Here is an 11,464-nt window from a genome sequence, read left to right as displayed (position 1 = left end):
ATCCTCCATTATTTTGTTTTTCCTTATTATATAATTCTGTACTTAGAAGTGGTTGTACTTGCCAAGTAAGAAAAAGAAAAGCTGTACTTATAAATATTCTCAGAAAATATGCTGAGCATGACATGCACATTCTATTTATAACTGATTGAGTTGTAAAGGTATGACTTATAATCAGCAATGGGAAGCTTAAAAGTGCTAAGAACAAAAATGGTGACTGAGATTAATCCCTCAGTCACAGTCTTCAACCTAATGGCAACAACATCAAGTAGGAGACACCAATACGAAATGATGTGGATTGAGGTTGTGGAGAATAAGGAAAGTCTACTAAAATAATAAAAAAGAAAAGAAAATAGGGGAAAATCAAAATCGTATGAAGAAGAAAAGATGAAACAAAAATCATATAGAGATTTTTTTTTTTTTGGAGAATCAAATCATATAGAGGTTTAAGTAAGCTTGTTATATTCAATTGGATTTTCAATAGGGCCAAAATACATTATTGGTCCATACACTTTAACTCATGACCAATTTTACTCCTTAAAATTTAAAGTGATTTTTTTTTTATCCGTAATAAACTTAAAATTAAAAATACCACTTTTAGCTTCTTAAAAATTCAATCTTAATCCATATTAAATTTAAGGTGATTGCTTTTAGTCTCTAATCCCTATAGAGTGATAATATAAGTCTTTAATGCGACCACAAGACTAAAGTGATTGCATTTATGCATAATGTATGAATGCATGTATGTTAGTTTAGATACCAATCCAAAACTTTCAAAAAAAGAATTGTAAAATAAATTAGATGAGCCTTTAAATAATTAATTTAAAGTATACAAGCAATTTGCATTTCCTTTCATGACAAATTTTGTTGAAACTGGTTTTGTAACATATATGTCCCATACATTTTCTAGTTCATTTTAGGAGGAATTAATGCTTGCCAACATTTCTAATGTGATTGCTTTTAGTCTCTAATCCCTATATATGGAGTGATAATGTATTAGTCTCTAGTGTGACCACAGGACTAATAGTGATTGCATTTACTGATTTACATTTAATGTATGAATGCATGCATGTCAGTTTGGATGCCAATCCAAAACTTTCAAAAAAAGAAAGAAGTGTAAAATCAATTAGATGAGCCTTTAAGTAATTAATTTAAAATATACAAGCAACTTGCTCAATTTCCTTTCATGGAAAGTTTTGTAGCAACTTGCTTTGTAACATATTCTGGTTCATTGTAGCAGGAGGAATTATTAATGCTTGCCAACGTTTCTAATGTCTATAGTTCTTTTAGTCAAGAACTTGAAACTTATATATAATGACTTGTTCAGGATCGAAGTTTTCTTCACACACATCACATTTCTTTAAGTCATGGAGCAGCTTGTGGCAAGCTGGTACAATGGTCGATCCTTGCCTGAAACATATGTACTCCCACTGGAAATAAGGCCAGGGAAGCTCAATATTAATGTACCTGTGAGCACCAATATTATTCCAGTGGTTGATCTTGGGGGTCATGATGAAACAGCTATAATTCAACAAATTTTGGAAGCTAGCCAAGAGTTTGGATTTTTTCAGGTACCAACCACATCTTTTCTTTGTTCTTTTTCCAGGCAATGATTATTCCTAATTGATGCTTGGCATCAAACATGATCACACATGAAGAACTTTTGTACCATCAATGTGTTATGCTATGATTTGTACCATCTAATAGGTGATCAACCATGGAGTCCCTAGCAACTTAATGGATGAGGCAATGAATGTTTGTAAAGAGTTCCATGCAATGTCTGCCAAGGACAAGGCAATCCAATGCTCAAACGACCTCAATAAGAACTGCTTCCTCTACACAAGCAGTCAACGCTATGCAACTGAGAAGTATCACTTCTGGAGGGATTCATTGACACACTTTTGTCATCCTCTAGAGAAACAAATCCAATTTTGGCCTGAAAAACCAACTAGATATCGGTAAATCCTCATTATCATACACATGTAATTTTGTATATTTCATGCTATTGATATATATATGTGAACAAAAGTGAACTACATCATGATGTTTCTTGTAATCTTTTTCTCAGAAATGTTGTTAGCAAATATACAACTGAAGTAAGTAAGTTGGGCTCTACAATTTTGGAGTTGATTTCAAAAGGGTTGGGAGTCAGCCCAGAGCATTTCAGCAATGGACTTACTGAAAATCCAAAAATGATTGTCAATCACTATCCGCCATGCCCAGACCCAACTTTAACTTTGGGAGTGCCCAAACATAGAGATCCTGTCCTCATTAATATTCTTCTTCAAGAAGATGATTTATATGGGCTTCAAGTCTTCAAGGATGAGGAATGGATCGATGTTGAACCTATTCCTCATGCTTTTGTGGTCAACATAGGCTATGTATTGCAGGTACATATTTCTTGACAAGTTTTGAGTATATATTTGTAGATATATGGATAATATCATTTTCTTTTCTTTTTTTTTTCTTTTTTTCTTTTTTTTTTGAGAATTGATGATTAGCATGGTATCAAAAGTAAGTAGTTTTGAGTTTGAACCTAATCATATTCTACCTCCAAATTAAAATATTAAAATTCTTATATGATAGGTCCCACTTATTAAAAAGGAGTGTTGTTATAAAATGTTACTATTAAATTAGCGAAAATTAGCTGATAATTATTTGGTATGTGGTACTTCACGCCATTGATTTAAATAATGTAAGTGTTAGGTAAACAAGTGACAAGTCTTTTATTTATATGATTATGGAAATCTCTAATCATAATTTGTCTTTTTGAGATATCAGTTGTGAAAAATAATATCATAATGTGTAAGTTAACACCTGCTTTAATTTTTTTTTTCTTCTTAATTGTGTCTGTGTGTGTGTGTGTGTGTGTGCTTTTTTTTTTTTTTAATTATAAATTCAACCTTAATATGCCTACCAATTAATATGGTTATGTAATGGTTTTTATTTATTTATTTATTTTTTTAATATCACCTCTTCTAAAAAAACCCAATTTTTAAAATTTTTGTTCTTGAAATTGTGCTATATTGAATTGTAGATTATCAGCAATGGAAAGTTGAAAGGTGCCGAACATCGAGTTGTCACAAATTCAAATTCAGCTCGGACAACTGCTTCATTTTTTATTAATCCATCAGACGAAACACTAATAGAACCAGCAAAAGTTTTGGTCAAAGCAAGCAGCCCAGCACTCTATAGGTCCTTGCCATACAAAGACTTCCATAGCAAATTCTTGATCACCTCTGACTGGAAAGAATTAGAGAAGTTCGTACGTACTACTTCTGCTTAGTGGTGCATGCGATAGAAAAAAAAGAAAAAAAAAAAAAAAAAAAAGCTATCATACTTTATATATGTATGATCAATAATTTCAAAAAAGCAAACCTTAATGTAAAAAAAAAAAAAAAAAAAGCTATCATACTTTATATATGTATGATCAATAATTTCAAAAAAGCAAACCTTAATGGGTAAAATAAGGTTGTTCAATAACACCAGCCTAATGTCAGGGGGATCATCAAGATAAATGTCACTGCGAATTCTGCTTTTGAAATTGATATATTTGTACTACATTGCATAAATAAGATGATTGTCAGTCATTATCATTTTTATGGACAAAGTTTTCGTGAACACTAATTAAATGAATGATTTTGAATTCATTGTAATATATTATGGACTGGAAATTGAAAAAAAGAAAAAAAGGGGGTAGATGATAGTCACATATTACCAGATAACAACTCTTATGATGATAAACACGTGTACATCCAAATGAGTTGTTTTGTTTTATTGAATTTTTTTTAATAAAAAAAAAACTATTATTATAATAATTATTATTATTCTTGTGTTATTTAGAGTTTTGTTAGAGAAGATTTTGTGGTCCTAAGAGATCGATTTTTTTTAATGTGAGCGTGCATGTTGGACCCAAAGAGACATTGACTATATGAATCCAGCTATTTCTTTATAATAAGGTTACAAAAAAATGTGATGCAGTTTTTTTTTAATACAAGATAGAATTTTACTTTAACTTAATCTAAGTGTATATGTGTATAAAGTTTTCTCCTAGAAACTTGAACCCCAACCCTTACCCCCCACACCCCACAAACACTTATACTTGTAGAATGACCATCGCACTAAAAATGTGTGGTAATTATGCAATTATTGACATATGTGGCGTTGTTAGTATCTAATTAATGTGACTGAATAAGGAATTTGAACTAAAGAAAAAAGAGCTGTGATATAACCTTACTAACAAGTCTGACATGAGACGACCTTGTTACTCTCCAATGTGACACCTTTTGTTTTTGTTTTTTTTTTTTTTTTTCATTTTTTTGAGAAAAATATACACATAAAAAGGAGAGAGAGTGCTATTTTAACACAAAGACATACTATAAACTCCACTAAAAACTCATGAAACAAGTTATTCTATAAACAACACACTTTCTTAAGTAACGTGAGAAAATTATTCATTTTTTTAAAAACAAACAGGCTATACATGAACACACAAAGAAAAGGAAACGGGGTCCTAACACAAATATACACCACAAACTCTATTTAAAATCTATGATAACTTTATCTAATGTGACATTATAAAAATTTAGGAAAAAATTGTGATATAAGATTACTAACAAATCTAATGTAGTTATGTCATATGTGACGTTGTTCCTGTTGACATGGTTACTATCCAATGTAACTGCATAAGTAATAAAAAAGAAAAAGAAAAAAGGGAATGCAAGGCAATGCAGTTACTATGTTACTATATAAGGAATTTAAACAAAAATGGGAAAAAAGAAAAGAAGAAAAAAAAAAAGATTAATGTGATATAAGGTTACCAACAAACGTAATGTAGTTACCATTATATGTGGTATTGTTACCATTTATTGTGACATTATTACTATCCAACATGACTACTATATATACTAGAAGAGAAAAGAATGTGCTATGAGTTTACCAACAAATGTGATGAAGTTGTTATTAGAGTTACCATACCAAAAAGAGAAGAAAATTAATAGGTACTTTCAGAGTACAGAGATGATGGGTCTTACTATGAATTTAATTAATGGATTTTACTATTATATGAGAGGAAGAAGTACCCTGCCATTGTATTCTAGTGGTGACTTTAGGAATTTTTTTTAGTGGTATCACTAAAAAACTTGAATTATACAAAATCTAATAAAAAAATAACTTGATATATTGACAATGCAAAAAAGAAGAAGAAGAAGTAATTATATAAAGTTTTACAATTATCTTCTACGATGATTCATATTTTAAAATTATTGTATAATAATTTCATTATCAATATTATTGACTACATCTTATTCAATATACACAACAAAACATTTATTTAATCACTATACTCCTATTTAATTGCACAATTCATTTTTTATATATTTCATTTCTAAAAATTTTCTTTCCACTATAGCAGTCATAACAAGAATACTTTAATTTATTATTAATTAGTTTTTTTCTTTACTTTTTACAATTATTTTATTTAACTATTGAACTCAATTTTGACAGCTTATTGGCCTTTGTAATTTGTCAGGAAAAAAAAAAATTTCCATAACATTGCTCTATTAAGATTTTTGTTGTTGGCCAGGCTTTATCTTTTTGTTTAAAAATAGCAAGATAATAGTTGGTATTGAATAAGTTTGTTGATGGGCTTCATTTAGGAGTCCAAATTTTCTGTCACACTTTTCCTGCTCCACTCTATACTCCACCAATAAAAACTTGTCACGTGTTCACCTAATTAATTAAATACTATCATTATTAAATTATTAATATTACAGTTATTAATTAATAGTAATATTTAATTAATTAAGTGACCACGTGGCAAGTTTTTATTAGTAGAGTATAGAGTGGAGCAGGAAAAGTGGAATAGAAGATTTGGACATTTCATTTAGGACGTTCAAATTTTTATTTTAAGGTGGTAAAAACAAAAAATTTATATTAAAATTTTTTTTCCAAGCCGGTTGTGAATGTGACACTGCCACTGTTGTATTCATGCAGTACCGAGTAAGAAACATTATATATAACTAGTTTCATCTTTGTTTTATTTATCATAAGAAATGATTGATTTAATGTAACTCATTTTATTGTTCAAAACTTGTAAAAATAAGTCCTCCACCATTATCAGTTTCTTCAAGATATTTTTCTTTTTTTCTGTGTGCGTTAAAATACTTAATATTCTTAAAAAAAAAAAAAAAAAAGTAAAAATATGCATCCATATAGCCTTTTCCATGATATACCATACTTTATACACTAAGAGTGATCTATAATTTGGTTTTCATACTCAGAAATCATAGCACCATTCATTACAATCTAGTTGATGCCAAAGAGAACACAAACATCATAAAAAAACTTTCACAAGGAAATGCAAAGAGAATGGCATCTTCTTCTCTCGCTCCATAAGTTATAGCTAGGTGGAGCTAATAAACTTCTGAACTTTTTCAGCATTCGCAGCATAAGATAAGTAGTTCCTTTGAAACTCTTTGAATTGCATGGAACCATAGAGTGGGGGATTATCTGCATTTGTAAGAGCTTTTGCAGGTTCTATAAGGTCATCTTTAGAAGGATAAATAAAGAAGGCAGCCGATGTTCGAGGAACACTTGAATTTGTGACTGCTCGATGTTCAGCACCCTTGAGCTCCCCATTGCTGATAATCTACAACTCATATATGATCAAGACACATTGAAATTTGTCATGCTAAAACGTATATATGACCAAATAGGTTACAATGATTTTTAGGAATTGGAAATTCAAAGATTAATTATTTGGTTTGACTCCAGAACCAAAATGATGGAGACAAAAAAAATGCAGAAGTTTCATTTCAATTATTGTTGTTGGTAGATTTTAATTATAAATGATTTAGGTGTCAATCGAATAAAATCAGCCCAAAGGAGAAAAATTAAAGGCAAAAAAAGGATGAACATGCAAGGAGCTTTGTATGAAGGTTATAAAAATATGTTGGAGAATATGAGTAAACACTATATATATATATATTTATTTATGTTTAATTTCTATAATATCCAAGTACAAGAAAACAAATTACTACTAGGATAATTATTGACTTACATTGTTTTATTGTACACTAAATAAATGTAAATGTATAACATTATACACATTTGTATAAAAATGTATAATATTGTACACATTTATTTAGTCTATAATATAAATCTTATGCAATATATGTAAACTATTAATTTTCCTTACTACTAGAGTAGCTGTTTTATGACAAAGGGTATAATATCAATTTTTATTATAGTACTACAACAAGATATGCCTGTAGTTGTTTCTTTAAAAAAAAAAAAAAAAAAAGAAAAGAAAAAAAGATGTACCTGTAGTACATAGCCAACGTTAATAACGAAGGCATGAGGAACAGGCTCAACAAGAATCCATTCATCGTTTTTGCAGACTTGAAGTCCATTTTGTTCTTGAAATAAAATGGTGATGAGGCTAGGGTCTCGGTGTTTGGCCAATCCTAAGGTCAAGCTTGGATCTGGGCATGGTGGGTAGTGATTAACTAACAGTACAGGATCTCCACCGAGTCCACCACTGAAATAACCAGTGTCAAGTCCAAGTCCTTCACAAATCAGATTCAAAATTTTCTCTCCCAACTTTTTCAATTCTACCGCATATTCCTTAACAACCTCTCTAAGCATTGACAATAACAGCACGATTAGTTTTTACAAACATTTTAACCAAGTCATTAAATTTCTTGTAAGTTCTTATAAACAACACAACCAAAGTCATTAATTTCTTGTAAAAGTTCAAATTTGTGACTTTTTTACCGGTATCTAATTGGCTTTCTAGGCCAAAATTGCATGTATTCCTCCAAAGAATGACAAGGGTGCGTTAGTGCATCCCTCCAGTAGTGAAATTCCTCTTTTGAAAAATTTTCACTGCTGGTGTAGAACTTGCAGCTTCTATTAGGGTCCTTGGAACATTCACTAGCCTTATCCTCTGGACGCATGGCGTGGAATTCTTTGAAAACAGCCATTGTGTCATCCATTAATTTCTTGGAAACTCCATGGTTGATCACCTGTTTTGGAGTTTTTGGATGGAAGTATATGGTTTACATAATCATGATGGGAAATAAAAATAAATTTACACACAAAAAAAGGAACACACACACACACACACATATATATATACAAATTAGACAGATTCAAGAAAATGACACTATTATTCATTTAATCATATAATAAACATCATAAAAAATGATTGCACGCGCGTGACCTTTGTACATATCTTGTTCCAGAATGTTAATCCCAACTACAAAAAATATTCACAACTTTCAGACCATAACATATAACACATCACCATAAACCATTCGTTATCATCTCATGGAATCAATATTGAAGTTCTTTAGGTTTTGGAATATGAAGGAAGGGACTAAAAAAACTACTAAAAGATCACTTCTTTTTCAAAGAATTTTTAGAAATTTCTACTTGGTTTTCCTTTCATTTTCTGAGAAGATAATAGAAAGGAAATAGAGAACCATAAAAGAAAAAAGAAAAAAAAATGATTTAGTTTTGAACCTGGAAAAAACCAAACTCTTTTGTAGCTTTCAAAACATCCTGAACAACATGTGTTCGATCATGATAACCCTCAAGATCAACGACTGGAATGGTTTTGCAAGTATCAAAAAAGAGTTTCCCAGGTCTCTTTTCTAGGGGGTGCACATAAGATTCAGGTACATATGAAACATCAGGCCAACTTGAAGGGGGTTTCTGATCCATGGTCTTAATGTCAACCTCTGAAGCAGAATAATGGGCTTTAATGGTATAAAGCAAGGAAGGTTGATTGGTTAAACATGGCTTATTTGCAAAACACTTGCATGTTTGCCCTTTATATAATAAGCCATCCACTTGCATGGACTAATTATATTATAATAATATTATTAATTAATAATAACCACCTTTCTCTAATCATAAGATTAATTAATAACAATAATAATCACAATACCGTGGACCAATTCCTCATTTCCTTGTACTTAAGAAATCAAAAGCTTTTTATTTTCTATGCAAAATTGAGTTTTCAAGACAGAAGACATGCTTAAAAAGCTCTTGTTGCTTGTTTTAGAAACCTGAAGGTATATATTGACCAAAATTATTGGTTAGTTTTTGGTTACCAATTAGATTCTTATTTGAAAATTAATTATACTGACCATCACCGGCCAGAAAGGTAGAAACAGACAGGTCCAATTATGTTGCGTTTCAAAACTTAGTGTGCCTTTTTTTAATCATTTAGAAGAAAAAGTCTATTAATAAAAATAATTAAGCTTTAGAACTTGCACACAATAAAATTGTTTTAAAAAGGTGCTTGTGGACTTAAAATCCTCAGCTTATTATCAAACCGTTGAAGAGTAGCAGCTCTAAATCATATGGTATTGAACATGCATCGAGGTAGATTATTCATAAATAAAAAGTGAACATCAAGGTAGACTAATAGAGATAAACTTGATAGTATTGGACTAAATTCATGCTGATATATATCCTTAAGATGGTCATGATGAAAATGTAAGAAAGAGTAAAAGAATATTGATTCTTGGTCATTGTGATAATCTGTAGGGGCGCACCTCGCTAATAGGACAGTTTTATCACCAACAAGATTAATTCTTGCCTTCTTTGGAAGTAAAATGCAAATGAATTCATACAAAGAACAAAGTTATACAAATGAATGGGAAGTCAAACAAGGAACCATTATATATATTAAACATGTTTTCACATCTGTAATAGCAAGGCTCCATAAAGAACTCCGAAGAATTAATTATAATTTCCCTATTATTCAATAATTTCTTCCAGAAAAGATACATTAAAAAAAAATCTCACGATTAAAGATGATGCAAAACCAAAGCAAGCAATTCAAGTTAAGGTTAGGGAAATATTATAACTACTAGACAAATTTTAGTTTAATCCTAAAGAGGTTTCCCATTAGTATTAATTAACTTTGTCCATGCCATAAGTAACATGCATATTCTTGCAATATAATTGCAACTGCTTGGTATTTTTCCTTCTTACCGAATCATTTATGCATGTGAGCTGCTTCTTATAACAGGCAAGCTTGCAAGAATTATGATACTTTTTTTCCTTAAGGTCAACTTAATTGCAAGTAATTCATTTTTGGTGACTCACTCCAATCAAATATCGGCTTCACATGCATGTGTTTTTGGAACCTATTTTACTTTTTAGATTAGCATCAAAAACCATGTTGAAGCAAGTTGCAAACCAGTCAGTTTTCAACCCCTACTTGAAATCCAAGCAACAGCAAGAAAATAGACTTGAGAAACTCAATTTTTCTTCCATGCAAAACAAATCCAGTGGTTTGATCTAAAAATTTTTAGAAGATTCTGATCAACCCGTTACCATTCAACAGATTTTGAAATGCATAGTGATCTGATGATTTGCAATCATGTGAAGGAGATTAATTGGTTGATTGTTTTAGATATTTAGTTTCATTTTTTTTTTTTTGAGGAGTGTATTGTGGATTTTCTTCCCCTTCTAAATTGGCTCAGTTTTTGAGTATGTAGATTGTTATCTATTAAAGATTTTGGTGTTTTAGTGATAATATTATCTTTTGGGCATAGCAAAACACTAAAAATTTTCAATCATTGGAAGAAGGATATAAAATTTTCAGTACTCCTTACCTTGCAAAGGCAGTGGTTCGCTTATTTGGTAGTCCTGGACTTTTGTGGTTGTTGTTGTTGCCAAACCGAAGTATATTATAAAGTAATAGAGATTTAAACAAATGTATGGATGATCTCCTCTCCTCTCCCACTTTAAAGTTTTTAATAATAAAATAATATACATTAAAGTTTTCATGGGTTTGGCGCCCCCCACCTCCCCTATAAAAAAAGAGTTGCCCAAAACAAGTTTAGGCGGTTGCTTTCAGGAAAAAAGAGACTTTGTGATCCTGTGGAATCAAGTTTATCTTTGTCTACCTAAATATGTATCTGTTACTTGTTTAAATTATTTATGAACTTTTGGATGGAGATCACTAATTATCAATAATATCAATCATTTATGAATAACTATCATTCCATTTTCTGTAAACTAAGAGTTTAATTTTGTGGTCTTGTTTTTGCTTTTTGTTTTGTTTTGTTTTTTGTTTTTTGTTTTTTGTTTTTTATTTTTTATTTTTATTGTTGCTGATCATGGTCCTTCAAGAAATAATTAAGGGAGAAATTTAAATAATAATAATAATAATAAGAAGAAGAAGAAGAAGAAGAAGAAGAAGAAGAAAGAGGAAGAAATCATGACTATATTAGTATTGGGAGTGGTAATATAACCCAATATACTGAGCAAAAAATTTTAATTAAAATTTTATTTTTTTAGATTCATTCCAACTAAATTCTTGAGTCATTCATGGGACTGAATTTAGGTCTGGGCCTAAGATCCCATTACAAAAGGAATTATGGGTAGATAATTACAAAGAGATGTTCATTTTATACTTTTAGAGAGAGAGAGAGAGAGAGAGAGG

At 30.4% G+C, this 11,464-nt stretch overlaps 2 protein-coding genes across 2 annotated transcripts; one reads left to right on the top strand and one right to left on the bottom strand.

The window, feature by feature from the left end:
- Positions 1-963: 963 nt before the first annotated feature.
- Positions 964-3,376, top strand: LOC112018074 (hyoscyamine 6-dioxygenase). Its single transcript, XM_024050582.2, has 4 exons — positions 964-1,568; positions 1,705-1,955; positions 2,066-2,387; positions 3,035-3,376. The coding sequence occupies exons 1-4, from the start codon at positions 1,365-1,367 to the stop codon at positions 3,281-3,283; spliced, it is 1,026 nt and encodes a 341-aa protein (XP_023906350.1). The 5' UTR covers positions 964-1,364; the 3' UTR covers positions 3,284-3,376.
- Positions 3,377-6,250: 2,874 nt separating this feature from the next.
- Positions 6,251-8,829, bottom strand: LOC112018108 (hyoscyamine 6-dioxygenase). The gene is made up of 4 exons (XM_024050625.2): positions 8,524-8,829; positions 7,774-8,024; positions 7,321-7,636; positions 6,251-6,646 (listed from the first exon to the last, which is right to left on the bottom strand). The coding sequence occupies exons 1-4, from the start codon at positions 8,722-8,724 to the stop codon at positions 6,401-6,403; spliced, it is 1,014 nt and encodes a 337-aa protein (XP_023906393.1). The 5' UTR covers positions 8,725-8,829; the 3' UTR covers positions 6,251-6,400.
- Positions 8,830-11,464: the final 2,635 nt, after the last annotated feature.

This window comes from Quercus suber, unplaced genomic scaffold (assembly GCF_002906115.3).
Source record: "Quercus suber isolate HL8 unplaced genomic scaffold, Cork oak 2.0 scaffold_615, whole genome shotgun sequence".
In the NCBI taxonomy this organism is placed as follows: domain Eukaryota; kingdom Viridiplantae; phylum Streptophyta; class Magnoliopsida; order Fagales; family Fagaceae; genus Quercus; species Quercus suber.
This window is presented reverse-complemented; position numbering and strand designations above follow the sequence as displayed.